The sequence below is a fragment of the Corvus kubaryi genome, unplaced genomic scaffold (assembly GCF_017639235.1).
Source record: "Corvus kubaryi isolate FWS band 111438036 unplaced genomic scaffold, C.kubaryi_AGA036_p1.0 138, whole genome shotgun sequence".
Classification (NCBI taxonomy): Eukaryota; Metazoa; Chordata; class Aves; order Passeriformes; family Corvidae; genus Corvus; species Corvus kubaryi.
In genome coordinates, this window is record NW_024580672.1 from 15,751,699 (window position 1) to 15,767,254 (window position 15,556).

At 46.4% G+C, this 15,556-nt stretch overlaps 1 protein-coding gene across 3 annotated transcripts in view; it reads left to right on the top strand.

The window, feature by feature from the left end:
• Positions 1-1,499: 1,499 nt before the first annotated feature.
• VWA2 (von Willebrand factor A domain containing 2) overlaps positions 1,500-15,556 on the top strand; it is a 26,155-nt gene continuing 12,098 nt past the window's right edge. The window contains exons 1-7 of one of the 3 annotated variants that reach the window (XM_042019368.1): positions 1,500-2,797; positions 2,922-3,115; positions 6,086-6,165; positions 6,237-6,295; positions 6,854-6,928; positions 8,893-9,026; positions 10,362-10,471. In XM_042019368.1, coding sequence (XP_041875302.1) covers positions 3,035-3,115; positions 6,086-6,165; positions 6,237-6,295; positions 6,854-6,928; positions 8,893-9,026; positions 10,362-10,471 — 539 coding nt within the window. In that variant the 5' untranslated portion in view covers positions 1,500-2,797; positions 2,922-3,034. Of the gene's footprint in view, positions 3,116-6,085; positions 6,166-6,236; positions 6,296-6,853; positions 6,929-8,892; positions 9,027-10,361; positions 10,472-15,556 lie in introns of all 3 variants that reach the window. The other 2 variants (XM_042019367.1, XM_042019369.1) reach the window with 2 other exon arrangements.

Here is a 15,556-nt window from a genome sequence, read left to right on the forward strand (position 1 = left end):
ACTGCTGTTTTAGTCCTCCCACACCTTTTGTTCACTTGTTCACATCCTCCCTCTGCTAGTAGCTACTCACTGCATTTCAGAAGATGGTTTGCAGTAGCCAAAAGCAGCTGCTTTGTCTGCATTTCATAAGCAGGAGAAAGAACAAGCAACGGTTCACTTTTCCTCCTTGGGTAAAATAAAAACTGGAAAGTAGTGGTTGGTGTTTCCCGTGGAGTTGTCTGTATGGTGTGGAATAAAAACACCTGGCAGTAGTGGGAGACATAAGAGACTTCATGTGGTTCAGATACCTAGTTCACCCCTTCTTTTCAGGAGCATTGGTGTAGGAACAAATCAAGCAAGAAGTGTGGAAACCCAATGGAGTTACTCATGTAGTCTTGGGTTCCTCTTGCATAGTTTTTTTTTTTTTTGCTAGTTTTAATCTCTAATTGAAATCTTGTCTTGAAGTGATGAACTGTCATGTATGGATTTTGTTTATGTAAATGCCTGTATGGCTATTTCTGAAAAAAGAATATTATATGAAACAATAACTTAGACAATAACATCTGTGCTCTTGGAAATAAAATTTCTTTGTTCCCTTCTAGGCAAGAATAACAACAGTGAACTGGAAGTCTAGAAAAACATAGCACTTTTGAAAGGGAAGTAGTATGAAATTAATAAAAATTACCTAGCACTGCAAAACAACAGGGCTTTTTTTATCCTTACAAGATAATTTTCATTTATGAATCACTGTTGCAGAACCTAGAATCTACATTGCTCATTGGGTTTGACTGAAATTATTTATTATTTAGCACTTGGTGTGTTCCTAACTCCACATACTCTGAGGTAGACACAAGGGCTTGTTTTGTTTGTGCAATTTGAAAATTACTGATCGGTGTTTAGGTTTTGTGTGGGAAGAGGTGTGCAAGCTCTTCTTTGACTAAAGGAGCTGAGTTTTGTGCAGCTACCTGTACTGGCACAAAATAATAATAACAATAACATAATAGCGTAATAACAAAACATAATTTTTGAAACGGGCCCCTTACATCATTCCTCCAGGTGTAGTAGGTGTGAATATGGTACTTCTGCTCACAGGTCAAGCGTAGTTTTCTGTGGAAAAGCAAGCATTAGGAAAAACATTCTCGAAAAAAATTGGATCCTGCATGAAGCTACTTCGGTGCTGCTGTGAGGCAGTGTGACTGGGGCTGTCCTTCAGCTCTGTGCTGCTGCCGGGGCTGCTGGCTGTGCTCCAGGGCTGCTGACATTCTCGGCTTTACGGAGTCTGTTAGAGGAGTGAACACCAATGTTCCTCTTAAGGGTAACCTACAGCAATGTGGGTGTTCCTGGTGTTGTTTCCCCACCCCCAGGTCGTAGCTGTAGGTTCAGGCTGTGGTGGATGTGGAGGAGAGGCTGTCCCAGCTGAACACGGTGTAAATCCAGGTGGGAAAAGGCTGCTCATAACCCCCGCAGGTGCACAAGGGCCGTGCAGAGTCTGCCGAGAAAAGGTAAAGTGCGACTCGGAGCGCTTTTTCCCCCCCGCTTTTTAGTTGAGAACATCTTAAACCTCCGGCTGGGAGGGTAGGGGCCGTGTGGGGCTCAGAAGTGCTGGGGGTACGCTTGCTCAGCGGAGCCGGCTGTGCAGCGGGCTTCAAGGGCAGCCCCCGCCCGGCTCCTCCTCCGGCTGCCCCGGGCCGCTGCCTCCCCAGCCGGCGTGGAGCAGGACGGGGAGGCGATGGAGCCCGGCAGAGCCTTCCCGGGGAGGGCTGGGGCTGGTCCCGGGCGGTGCCGGCGGGGACGCCTTGCTGTCCCTTCTGCGGGGTGCGCGGGGCAGCGGAGATGCGGCAGCCGGCTCAGAGCCCCTGTGCGGCCGGGGGCAGGAGGCACCCAAAAGGCCGGTTCCGCAGCCGAGGTCCCAGCCCGGGTCTGCAGGACCCCGGCCGCTGTGCCTCTGGTCCCCCTGCAGGGACCCCCGAGCTCAGAGCAGGGATTGCCCCAGCTCAGCCAGAACACGGTGTGAATCTGTTCACTCCAATAAATAAATAGTGCCATGCCACGTTAGTAAAATAACAAAAAACCCCACCACCCAGGAAATCAGACTCTGTCCGTGCTCTAGTGCTTTAATTAGTTTGTTTCTAGCAATTTTGGGGTGCAGCTAGGGGAAAGTGCTGAACCTGCCAGGGCAGGCTTTCCAACAGGTTCTGTCTCATGTACTTAATAAAAATCTTTCAGCAAAAGACACAAGAACAACTTGATCAAGTCTTGATAATCAAGGAAGGACTGAAGGGCCTGGGATGATACCTGTGATGTGTCCGGACACTTGCACTTCATGCAGGAAATGAGAGTAACTTTTTTATTTTGCATAGTGAAGATGAGGCATCACTGTGAGACAAATCCTCCATGCAATCAGATTTTCCCACTTTATTCAGCAAGGGCTGCACTGGATAGGCAGTGTGTGTGTTGACGCACTCCTCATCTTATGTGTGCTGGGCTATCAACCGTGTCATTCTCAGTGCGTGCTCTTAAAGATGTCTTGGTCTTCCAGGAAGACTCTGAGAGGATTAAGTAGATGGAATGGCTTAGAAAGTCGATCTCTCTTGACCCTATCAGAGTTATTAAAAAAAAAAAAAATCCATGTGGAAGATCCCGACTTTCTAAAGTAGGTCCTTCAGGAAGTCCCCTTTTCGGAAGGGCCCACAGCCCACTGTCCTGAAAATGCGTGCAGGTAACAGCTTGTACATGTTTGTGGGACTGACACCATGAAGATCATTCCCAGGCTATGGCTTGTCCTTTGGGGCTCACAGAGATGCAGCAGGAAGATAAGGTGAGCATTTGGGTTAGTTTTATAATAGGGGGTAGGTATGAGATGATCTCAGCATGTATCAGATTGTGAGAGCTACATTGAATGCCAGAGATGTTAAAAAAGGATTTTTCCTCTCTCTCTTCAGCGTCCGGTGTCGGGAATCACTGAAGCTGACAGCTCTCCCACTCCATTCTTTGGGAACAATTCACACCTGCTCCTGCTGTAGGTAGATCAGTAGTTGATCTACCGCAGGTGTGGATGTTTCTGGCTGGTGCAAAGCAGTGCAGATTAGGCCAGACACCCAGCTGGAGATTCGCCACCCAGATTTGCCCAGCTCAGGTGAGGGGTGACAAAACCAATTATAGTAATTGCTCCAGGACCCATAGTTCTCAGTAGAGTGTGTAACAAAGTTACCTGTATGCTTTAATAACTTCAATATAATGATATTGTTTGCTTGTCTATTTTCTTATGCTGCTGTTTGACCTAAGACACCAAATTCCTGCAGATCACTGTTCCCCTTTTCTCAGCCGCTCCAGAAAACATTTCTTCCCAGCATCTATCCTAGCTGCCCACTGCTACAAGCATCGAGTGCTTGTGATGCTGAGGCAAGCTCTGGCTCCCTTGGGTGGGTTTGCATTTGGCAAAAGATCTAAAAAGTGAGACGTTCATGGGGACACTCCTGCTGCTCTAGCCACAGGCAAAGTCAGTAGCATAAGCACTTCTGTCAGAACAAACTACACAGTTAAGTGTAGCAAAAGCTCTCAGGTCAGAAAAGTGTCTTTTATTCTGTAACTCATTGGTTGTACAGGACCTGATCTGCAGCATGTTGATTTTGACAGTACCCCATGTGAGCAGTGCTGCAGGATCAAGGTCTCTTTACATACAGGAGCCTTTGTTGTGCGGGGGAGAAGAGCCTCTCAAAACTCCCTTGCTGCAGAACTGGGTGGGGGAGAAAAAATAAGCTGGTTTTGTAGAGCATCTTATGGAAGTTTAATCTTGTTTATCCTTTGGAGGAAAACATTGTCAAAACTTTTAGACTGAAATTTGTGATGTTTGTTTTAAGGAGAAGTTAAACATTTCCCTGTTGTCTTCCTTCTCACCCCTTCAGTTTCAGATCCCACTGTGAGCTGCCCCCAGGCAATGCCTGTTGCTGGGCAGAGGTGATGCATGGGGCTCCTAATAGAAGTTGTCCACTGCCGCCAAACCTTGCCAAGAACATAAAAGTGAAATTTACTTATGGAAAACATGCTGAGAGAGACTGCAAAAGGAGTCAGCAAGATTGGTCTCCTCTCTTCCCTCCCTACATCTGAATATCAGATGAGCATGTAGCAGTGGGTCCCCTCAGCAAGCTGGGGCCATTCCTCAGCAGTGACAGGAGGTTACTTAGCTTGTAAAGAACGTGCTTTAATGAATATGTAGTGTAATCTTTCCTGCTTTCTCCTCTGTTCAAATGAGTGATACTTTGCAGTGTTGAAACACATGTTGGGAAGGTACTTGTCAAGAAGAGCTTTTCTCCGCTTTACCTCTCTCTCCTGTCTCTGGTCTCACTCCTCCAAATACAATACACATGGTTGCAACTCTTAGCTTCAAGTAAGTTGTCGTCATATTCATGTGTCCAAGTGAGAATCTGGGTACAAAAATAGGAGTTTTGACTTAGTATGGCTTAAAAAAATTTTTTTTTGTCTCAGTATTGAGGTAGATCATTCCCTATCTTAAGGGCTGAGAAGATAAAATGAAAAGGTCCTTCACTCACTACACCATCCCCCAGCAAAGCTGCTGTTTAAGGTTGCTGCTGCTAAGCCTGGACTAATGCTGACGAGCAGCAGGTGATGATGAAGCTTTCTTTCAATTCCTGCTGCTGAGGGTCTGGCTGGGCTGAAAGGCAAAGAATTCATCCTGCAGATTAGTTGATTTAAACCCAAGATAAGACCAAGTTGTAGAAACATCTCGACCTGTCAATGTTTTGTGTGAAAACAATGTGAAATCCCCCCATACCTGTCACACATGACTGCAAGCAGAGGCCTGTCCTGCTTTGGGTGATGTGCACTCTGGAAATAGCTCCTAGAAAGAATGTCCTTGAGGCATGGCAGAAGAATGACCTTTTCTCTGTGGCATGTGCAGGGCTTGAAGCTCCTGAGGGACACACACTGGGGGTTCTCCAATGAAGTCATGTATTGTGTTGACCTCCCTTTACTTAGCCAAGCCTGGGATCTGTTAATTTGGTGGGGGCAGTCTTGTGGGGGTGTTGGGAGGATGTGCTGAAGGGTGATGCTTGATGCATCTGGCACTGAAAGACAGTGTTATTGTGTCTGTAATCCCTAGTGGGGTAATCCTGGAGGGGATTTCTTAATCCCCTCTTCACTGTGTACCCATGCAGGTAACTGAGCATGGCCTGCTAGGGGTATCTTGCCTTGTCTGATGTGAAAGGTATATAATTTGCTGCAGACACAAGTCTTTCCTGAGAAAAATCCCCCTCTGTTTTCTTGGAACAGCAATTAATAGAGCTGGTTATCAAGAAATGTTCTTACTTTTCTTTAACTACATGAAGAAAGTCTGCTTTGCAGTAACAGGGGCAGAGACCCATCAGGAATCTGGTCAAGTATGCTCTGGTGAGTGCTTTTAATCTGGAGAAAAGATAAATACACATGTTTGAAATAGAAAGCCAAGAGCTCTACTAGATACATTTGGTCTAAATCTGGGCATACTTGAAAGTGTCACTGAAAGCCACCTATGATGTGATGGCAGCCTCGCTGATTTCAAAGGAAAAATGAGCAGAAAATTGACTTTGCTGGACAGTTATGCATAAAAACATCTCCCCAGAAAGCCAGTCCTTGGAAAACATAAGGCATGAAAGAGCCTGGGCTTGAGTGTTGTTGGAGACCTGTGATGGGGTCGGGCAGCAGCGCTGCAGGACCCGAGGGACAGGGACAGGTCCCCTGTGCTGGGCTCCACAGCCGGGATGCCCCGGCCGGAGCTGATGGGGAGCTCGGGGGGATGCGGCTCGGGAGTGCTCGGTGAACCCCCGGAGCAGCTCTGTTCGGCTCTGCACCGGCTTCCCCAGGGACATGGGGCCCCGGTGGGACTCAGCTGTGAGAGGGAGGTGCACGGAAGAGGGAGGAGAGGAGAGGAGTGGTCTGCGTGGGCATGGAGAGGAGGGGAAGCAGGGTTAGGCTGTCCCTCCTCCCCTGCCAGGGCTGCTCCCTCCGGATGTGATGGGAGAGGAGAGGAGTATGTAGAGAGATTTTCTTTTCTATCATTTCCTCATTTTCATGTTTTTTCCTTCTATCTGTTCCCCACCCTTCTCCCCAGGGCAGGAATTACTTTTGCCCCTCAGACTGCATGTTTCTGAGCTCATCACCTGAGACACCCAGGAAGATGATCAGCTGCAGGTAAAGAAATCAGCTTTAGGAATTGGATTTCCATTCCTCTCCTTGTTTGTTTGTTTGTTTTTTCCCTGCAGATTTGTCACCATGAACATCTTGTCATTTGAGTCCATCTGCATTTTCCTGCTTTCCCAAGGTATGTTTAAAGTTGCCGTTTTGCATCAGTGGTTTTGTCTCAGGTGCTTCCCCATCCCTTCTCTGAGGAAGGAGAGCCAAGTCAGAGCCTCTCCAGGCGGTTTAGGGATAAACTTCTGAAACATAGTTTCACATAAAAGGGGAGAAGATAATACCTGGAGAAACAGCTTTTCTGAGAATTCGAACACATGGCTGATCTGTATGTAAAGTGTCTAATTGATATGGGAAAAACTGATGTTAAGATATTAAAAGTGCATAAATCTCTCCAGTGTTTATGACTGTAGTCTCAGAAGCCTAAGGCTGGCCTAGCTCTCATTCTTGCACTGTGTCCCTGCATGCAGTGAGCAGAGGGACTATCCTGTGTGCTAGAGTCATGTCCTTGGTATTTTTCATGCTCTCTGTGTCCCAGCTAGAAGGAATTTCCTGACACAAATACAGTGCTGTGTAATCAAATTATTTTTTGCAACTGTGAAACCTATACAGCAAACCAGCATTTTTGCTGTTACAGGTGAAATCCTGTGTATCTTGTTCATGGATGATTATCTGCTTGATCCCACAGCTTTGCTGGTGTTGGGTATACAACAAATCCATGTTGACCAGGAGATGATTGGCAAGATCGCAGCTGCTGGCCAGTGTAAGTTTGTTTTATAAAGCAAGTCTTTTCTATTTCTGAATTCCCTCTTTCTTTGGTTGTTTTGGTGTGTTTTGTTTTGGGTCTTTTTAAGTTTTTGTTGTTGTAGTTATTTACATTTATCAGCCCCTCTTCAATCCATAAACTCCCCATCAATGCTCTGGCAAGCACAGCACTGTGGCTGCCTCTGCCCTAGCCTGGCTTTCTTCCCCATTGGTGTTAGCTCTCCTGGGAAGTGATCTACTCTGTTTCTCCCAAATTGGCTATTTGCCAACTGGATGGTGTTTCTGTCAGTTCCTTCAGTGTCTACTCCAAGCAATCCTGATTTAAAGACCTGTGTTTAATTACAGACTTGATCAGACCTCCCACGTGGGTGTTTTTTTCAGGCTGTAAAGCCAGCACCAGTCAGGATGCTGGGAGCAGGAGTGATGGGGCTCTGGCTGGCCAGCATATGTTCACCTGCAGCTCCCTTATTGTGCTTCCAATCGGTTACTGATAAACTCTGTCATGAATTCTCTCCTGATAGCCATTTGTTTCCTATTGTCTGTCGAGGGATAAATTGCATTTATTCCTATGCCAGGCATGGCCTCCAGCTCTATCTTGTAGTACCACGTGTTCAGCTCAGACTTTCCATCCCGAGGATGAGTGTTTGGGTGTTTCTCCCTCCTGCACGTCACCAGGAGTCCCTTGGTGGGCTGCAGACATCCTGCTTACGAGTGCCTGGAGAAGAGCTGCATTGCACTCCTCAACTCCAGAGCCACCTGAGGAGTGTTTCTCCATGCTGACCCCAATCTGGGGGCTCTGCAGTTTTCTCTGTGCATGCTTAGGCAGGGATAACAGCCCTGTTGCATCTCCAGGTTCAGCCCAGCTCCGAGGGCAGGGCTGACAAGCCGGGACGCCGCTGGCAGGGAGGCTGTGCTCCAGCTTGTCCTCAGCACAGTGCCCCAGGGCAAGGCTGGGTGCCCCGTTAGAAGAACCAGTGACCCAGAATGGAATGCCTCACAGCTTTCAATCCCTGTAATCTGGTATTAGAAAACCCTAATTATAAATTCAGGTTTTGGCTAGCAGGAATGATTTGGAAATGGTAGTGAAAACTAACAAAAAGATTATAGTAATTGCCATAGAGTAACGTCACCAGCCAGCACAGCTCTTACGGGGTTGGTATGCTTGATCTCTATTGAACTTCTGGATTCATTTTCCCTTGAAGCTGAATCTGGCAAATGCTGCAGAGGAGAATTAAAAATTTCCCTTTAAATGCCTTGAAAACGACTCTTCAGAGTCTGCAAAATGCCATTTATTTATTTATTTATTTATGTGATACTGTGGGTTTCCACTGCAGCAAAAGCACCTTGGAAACTTATACTTGGGAGCAGTCATGTTCATGCACGCAGGGGTGATACAAAGACACATCTCTGAAGAGGAAATAAAAGGCAGATTTTCATGAAAAGTGTTTCTGTCACTGTCTGGGAGCTGTTCAGAGAGTTCATGTTCAGGAAAATGAGAGCCTGTTTTGAAAAATGTGCTGCAGATGAAACACACTGGGCTCTGTGGGACTCAGTAGACTTTGCAAATGTCTCCTGGATTTACATCTGTGCCTTGGGCTGGGAGAGCCTGCAGGTCCCACTGGGCATGGCTCCCTCTCCCTGCTGCTCACCCCTCCCTCTGTGTCCTCTCTGGGAGAGCATCTCTCCCTGTATTTTGTGATACTTCACTGCACTGGCTGCTCCTGTGCTGTCTCTGGGACCAGGCTGGGGCCTTGAACTCCAAAGTCAGTCTGGCAGACCGAGAGCTGAGCTGGAGCTGCTGCAGGCCAGAGCAGGGATGGATGTGGGCTTCGGGTTGTGACCACTGGGCTGGCCCAGTCCATCCTCTGCAATTTGTCTGGATTTTCGGCTCTTGGCTGCCTGCTTCTAGAGAGTGGGGCTAACAAAGCGTGGTTTCACAGTGTATGTATTTATTTCTCCTAGTGATGCAGTGCTCTGCCTCGTTAGATGTCCTTTTCCTCCTGGATGGCTCCTACAGCATTGGCAAAGGAAGCTTTGAAAGGTCCAAGCACTTTGCAGGCAAGCTCTGTGATGCCTTGGACATCCATCCAGACAGAGTGAGTGTCAGGAATATCTCCTCTAATTTTCAAACAGCTCGGCAGTGTGTCTAAAGGCCAGTGGTAACATGCTGAGTAAAATTGCAAAATTCAACCTACCAGCTGCCATGGGGGCAGAGTATTTATTCAGAGAGATGCAGTTTGTGGAGCAGTGGGATTGGAGAATGCTTCTTGATTCTTCACAGATTTTAAGCAGTTCCTTTTGATCTTGAGAAAAGACATAGTCCTTCAGGTTAAAGATTATTTGGGGCTTTTTTACCGATTTTATTTTGGTTTGGATGCTCATCGATTAAAGTAATTGGATCTTTCTGTTGCTTCTCCTTGGAAAACTGCAGAATTAATCTCTGGGAAGTTAACCACCTTTCTGTATAGATGTAAATTATGTAGTCTGCTTGCTCTGCTTTCCCCAGAAGGAGATGGATGCTGTGCTGCTGTAGTCTTAGGTCTTGCTCCCTGGAGTCAGCCTTGAGGCACCTCTGGGCCTGAATGACACATCCTGGGGTTTTTCTGAGGGGATTTCAAGCCAGAGTGGCTGTGGTTCCAGGTGTGCATCAGCCCCACAACACTACCTCAGCTGAGGGCCTTGGAGCAGGTTGCTGCACTTGATTCTATGGCAGAACCTTTCCAAATAAATGTCAGGTCTTTGGGAAGGTTGTGTCAATGAATATTTAATATTTGCAGATTTGGTGTGGTGTTTTGTTTTATATTTTAACTACCATCTTTCCCCTAGCCTTTCACTTAATCCTCACATAGACTGGACTAAAACTTAGTAGTCTTTTCACCTTTGAAGCTGTCACATTCCATAATACTTATTGTAAGACTTCAGAGAAGTCTTACAAGAAGTCTGGATGCATTGCCCAGTACAGACCATTTAGCGTATTTGGGGTTTCAGCTGGAGAAAATGGTTTTAGAGAAGCTATTAGAAAAAGTGTTGGTTTGTGTTGCCTGCTGTGCTCATTGCCAGAGGGAGCCTCTCTTAGTAATGGAAAGATTGCCTGCACGGTGTGTAAATGGGTTGGTGTAGAAGGTGTTATTTATAAACTTACTGTCCCTGAGGCTGTGAGCTGCTCTGGGTGGATAAATATAGATCCTGAGCTGCCTGTAACTGCTACAGAGGCTCCTGTTGTTTCCAGATAAACTTTTTTGCCTTGTTTATAGTCTGTATAGATAATACTGGAGTTTCTGCTCTATTTTAAAGTTCATTTACAGTGTCAGTGGCTCAACGGTGAAAATAGAGTTTGCCTCTTTACAATTTAGACTTCCCAGGTTTGTAAATTGATCAGAAGAGTAAAACTTGCACAGACACCTTTCATAACCTTTAACCTTTCCTTTTAGGTCCGTGTGGGAATGATACAGTTTAGCTCAACTCCCCACCTTGAATTCCCACTGGATTCTTATCTAACCAAACAAGAAGTGAAAGAGAGAATCAAGAGGACTGTGTTCAGGTCAGCTTATTTTACAGCTCTTCTCTTTTTCTGGGCTATGAATAATCTCTGAATTGAGAGGTTTTTTGAGGTTTAGAAATCTCTGCTTTTGCTGTGCTTGTACCACCAGTGTGATGCTCCCAGGGACGGAGGTGAATGAACACTGTGGTCCATAATCCACAATCCACTAAAAATGTGAAACCTGGTCTGTCTCAGTGAAAGCTGATAGGGGATAAAGTTTTCAGTGTCCCTTTAGAATGTGAGAGAGTTCTCCAGATCATTAAACAGAGAGTTCTCCGGGTCTTTCTGTCTATTTGAGCCAGGCAGTGGGTTACATCCTGTGTGGAAAAACAAGCATGGTGTTCCCTCATGGCTGAGCGAAGGCAGCACAGTGTGCTGCTTCATTTTTTGGTGGTTACAGTTTGTCACTAACTCCTGTGAATTAGTGGCAAACTGCTGGTCTGTAGATATTTATGTGTGCTTGCTGAATTCAAGAGGATCAGGTTTTCAAATGGAAACCTTTTTTCTTCCTGAATGTTAAGACTTGGATGTCTTCCCATGACTCAGGAAATGGAGCCAGAAGTCCAAAGAAGAGCTGTCCTTAGAGCCTCTCAAAATCCAAACTTTCCATCTTGGAGATATACATTTGGATCTACTAAGGATCTGACAATCATCCCTAAATAACACTTGTTTTGATGATAGATTAGGTACTGGTAAGGCCTGTGGATGTCTACTCTTTTAGCTGATCTGCTTTAGGACTAAGGGTTAGATCACCATTTCCCATGGATATCTGCCGCTCTCAACATGATGTACATATTGCAAGCAAATGTGATCAGTTTTGCATTTTTCAAGCAAGATCAGTTGGCTGGATTTTGTTGTATTTCTTTTGATGAGTTTAGCAAATCGAGAAAACCTCTGGTGTACTGTTACAGGAAAAACTTACAGAAAACAAGATACATTCCTCCTCTCTAGTTGTTGTTGTTGAAAGTCTGTGAGAGCAGAGAAAGTGAAGCAGCATTTGCTGTCTGGCACTGCATTTCCTTGATGACAACAGAGGGATGCTGACAGATCAAACAGAAATGATGACTTTTTGCCTGGCTATTTCATCTAGTTAAAATGAAAAGCTGACATTTTGAAGTAGATAAAATAGTTATGGATGCATTCCAGTTGGCTTCTGAAAAAAAAGGGGTGTTTGACATCTTGCTTGAGAGGTTCCTTGATGTGCTTCTGATGAGCCTTTGGCCAGTGAGGCCTTTCCTGACTTCAGCCCGGAGCTGACAGCACTTGGAAGGAGGCAGCACTGGGCTGAAGTGAAGCTTTTGTGATTTATTTGGAGACTGCCAGTCTCTCTCTGTGAATGCTTTCCAAATAGCTTTGGAATTCATTGGCCAGTTCCAGCCATACTCAGTGGTAATCTCAAGCTAAATTTCATATGGACTTCTTTCATGTAAGTCAGCAGCTGGAGAGAAACCTTCTTAGTGCTGTCCCCTGAAGAAAGATAGCGGGTAAAGTCCAGATTTCCTTGTACTTCAGAAAATCTTTATTTGAGTAATGCCTCAAACACAATTCTACTGTGTCAAAACCCAGTGAAGCTCTAAATACAAATTAATAAGCAAATCAATTTAATGAGCTCTTTATTAAATTTTCTAATCCTCAGGGCTCACATGGGCACAGTGTACTGAGTTCATCAAGATTTAGTAACCACACTCACTATGCACAGCGTATTTTTCCTCATGCAAAGCACTCTTCACCGAAACATCTCACAGACATCTGGTCAGAAAAAGGCAAATTTGGACTTGCTATGAACACATGGTCACTGAGTATGCTTGGAAATTATGGAAACGCAGAGAAGGAAGAAGTTCAAAGCAAAGAGGCCTGGCAAGTACAGAGCGAAAAAAGTTTCTGTGAAAAACAGAGGTGCTAGGAATCAGATGCTAGGGCAAAGGATGGATGTTCAGAAAGCAAATGAGGTGTGTTTGTTTCAATGCAGACAAAGAACTGTGAATCCTCCAAGGAAGGAGTGACACTTACGGTTTGATTCCCCTGGATTGCTCTGGATAGCAATAAAAGCAGCCCTAAAGGGCAATTACAGGAAATTATTTATAGCATGACAGAATTAGAAGACAGCTTGAAATGTGCACTCTGCTCTAGTGCCTTTATTATCACCAGGTCTGTGCCATATGTGGGAAGAAGCTGAGTGGGGCAGGGGCTGAGGAGAAGGACTTGGGGGTGCTGATGGAGGAGAAGCTCAGCGTGAGCCAGCCCAAAAAGGCACCCATGGGCTGAGCTGCATGGAAAGGAGCAAAGAGCTGCAGGTCAAGGAGGTGATTGTGGCCCTCTAGTCCATTTTTTGAGATCCCACCTGCACCACTACATCTTTGTCTGGGGGCCCCTGGATAGGAAGGGTTTGGACGTGCTTGAATGAGTTCAGAGGAGAGCGACTGAGGTCCTCAGAGGGTTGGGGAACCTCTGCTTTGAAGACAGTCTGGGCAGAGAATGTGTTTCAGAGAGAGATGCCTCTGCCTGAATTCAGGCGCAAATGAGACCATATGATGACAACATACGGATTTTATTTAACGTGGATTTTATTTAACGGGAAATGTGAAGGAGAGAGGAAGAAAAATAGGAGCTATTTCTTTCAGTCTCAGAGAGAGCAGAAGAGACTCTGTTGGAACTAGGTGACCTTTGAGGTCCTTCCCAAACTAAACCATTCGGTGATGCTAGAGTATGTGTAGATGTGTATTTTAACTTGATATTGTTGTAATAATAATAATTTTCTACTACTATTTCATCTTCATCTTCTTCTTATTCCTATTCTTCTTCTTTTTCTTCTTAGTGTTTACTTCTACTATTTCTTCTTCTGTATCAACTTATTCTTATCCTTAGTCCTTATTTTTATTCTCATTCTTATAATTCTTCTTTCTCCTATTCTTGTTTAAATTGTTATTCCTTTTCCTATTCTTCTCCTTATTCTTTTTTATTTTTCTTCTTATTCTTATTCCTTTTCCTGTTCATATTCTTTTTCTCCTTCTTATTCTTATTCCTTTTTTTTTTCATTTTTCTTATTCTAAAACCTTTAATTATTCCTATTCTTCTTCTTCTTTTTTCTTATTCTATTCCTATTATTATTCTTACTCTTTTTTTTCTTGTTCTTATGCTTAATTCTTTTTCTTGTTCACTACTACTATTTCTTCAACTTCTTCATCTTCTTTATATTATTATTAGTCCTATTTTTTTCTTTTTGTGGTTTTTTTTGTGTTTTGTGTTGTTTTTTGGGTGTGTGGTTTTTTTTGTGTTTTTTTTTTTTTCACTACTGCTATTATTTCTTAAAGCCAACTTCCCTCTGTTTTGGAAGAATTGTTTGGTGAAGTCGTGCAGTGGAGTCCTGGGAGCAATGCCTCCTGTCTGTGGCCATTCTTCATGGATGAAATCCCAAAGGATCAGCACGTAGTCCTTTCAGGATGAGAGGAAATGGCCTTGGATTCCAGCAGGGGAGGTTCAGATTAAATATTCCAAACAACTTTTCCCTGACAGAGTGGTCAGGAATTGATTGCAAGAAGTTGCTCAGGGAGGTGGTAGAGTCACTGTCTCTGGAAGTGTTCGAGTCTTGTCTGGATGTGGCACTTGGGGACATGGTTTCAGGGTGATGATGGTGGTGCCAGGGTGAGGGTGGGACTGGATGACTTTCGAGGTCTCTTCCCACCCTGCAGAGTCTCTGGCGTTCACCGCTGAGCCACCTGGCACCAAGTGTCCCGCATGGATACTGGTTGGAGGCTGGCCACACGGGTAATATTTGCTCTTGGGGAGAGTGGCTTGGGATGCTCCCAAGCAGCCGGGGACTGCTGAGGCTGCAGGGACATGTCCAGGCAAAGGCAGCCCGTGTGGCTCCCCCAGGACGTGGGGCAGGCTGCCGGCCAGCTGCCGTCCAGGAGGCCCGGGCTGGCGCCGGCCGCAGCCCTAATCCTCGGGCTGCGGCGCCAGGCAGGGGCAGCGGAACAGGCTGCGCAGCATCCGCAGCGCCCGCCCGAGGCGGGAGGGGCGTTTCTTGCGGGGACCCAGCTGCTGGCTGAGGGCCTGGGCTCCCAGGTGGGGAGGCGAGGCACAGAGCGGCACTTGGGGGCACGGCTCAGATGGCCCGTGCTCAACCCAAGCCTCGCGAGGGGCAGGCACTGGGAGCCTGCCTCCTGCCAAACCTCCCAGCTCTCTGTCTTCTTCACGGAGCTCGAGGAGGCTCACTCCATCCCACTTGTCCTCCTCCCGCAGCAAGGGCTTGTCCCCCATGTTCTGTTCCCAGCTGTCCTGCATCAGGTCTCGGTCACTGTCATTTTCCCAGCTGGACTGAGCTGAAGGTCTCTTGCCATTCCCTTTGGAAACCTCCTGGCCAATGGAGTCTTCCTCTTCAGAAAGCTCCTGGCCAATGGACTCTTTCCAATCAGACACTTCTTGGTAGCTACCAACATCTCCGTGGGACAGCTCATGCTTGCTGTATTCCTTCCAGTCAGAGAGATTCTGGGATCTACCGACTTGTCCCTGACAAAGGCCTTGCTCCGTGCCTTCTTCCCAGTCAGACACTTCCATGTAGCTGCTGGCTTCTCCTAGGGACAGCTCGTTCACAATGGATTCATCCCAGTCGGAGAGCTTGTGGTAGCTACCGGCTTCTTCTGGGGAGAGCCCCTGCTCAATGCAGGCTTCCCCTTGGAGCCCCTCCTGGTCACTGGTGGCTTCTTCCAGGGACAGCTCATCCCCAGTGGATTCATCCCTGTCGGAGAGCTCGTGGTAGCTACCGGCTTTTACTGGGGAGAGCTCCTGCTCAATGCAGGCTTCCCCTTGGAACACATCCTGATTGTTGCTGTCTTCTTCTCGAGACAGCTCCTGCTCAATGCAGGCTTCCCCTTGGAGCCCTTCCTGGTGGTTTCTGGCTTCTTCTTGAGACAGCTCCTGCTCAATGCAGGCTTCCCCTTGGAACACATCCTGGTTGTTACTGGCATATCCAGGGGACAGTTCCTGCTCAATGCAGGCTTCCCCTTGGAACACATCCTGGTTGTTGCTGGCATATCCAGGGGACAGCTCCTGCTCAATGCAGGTTTCCCCTTGGAGCCCTTCCTG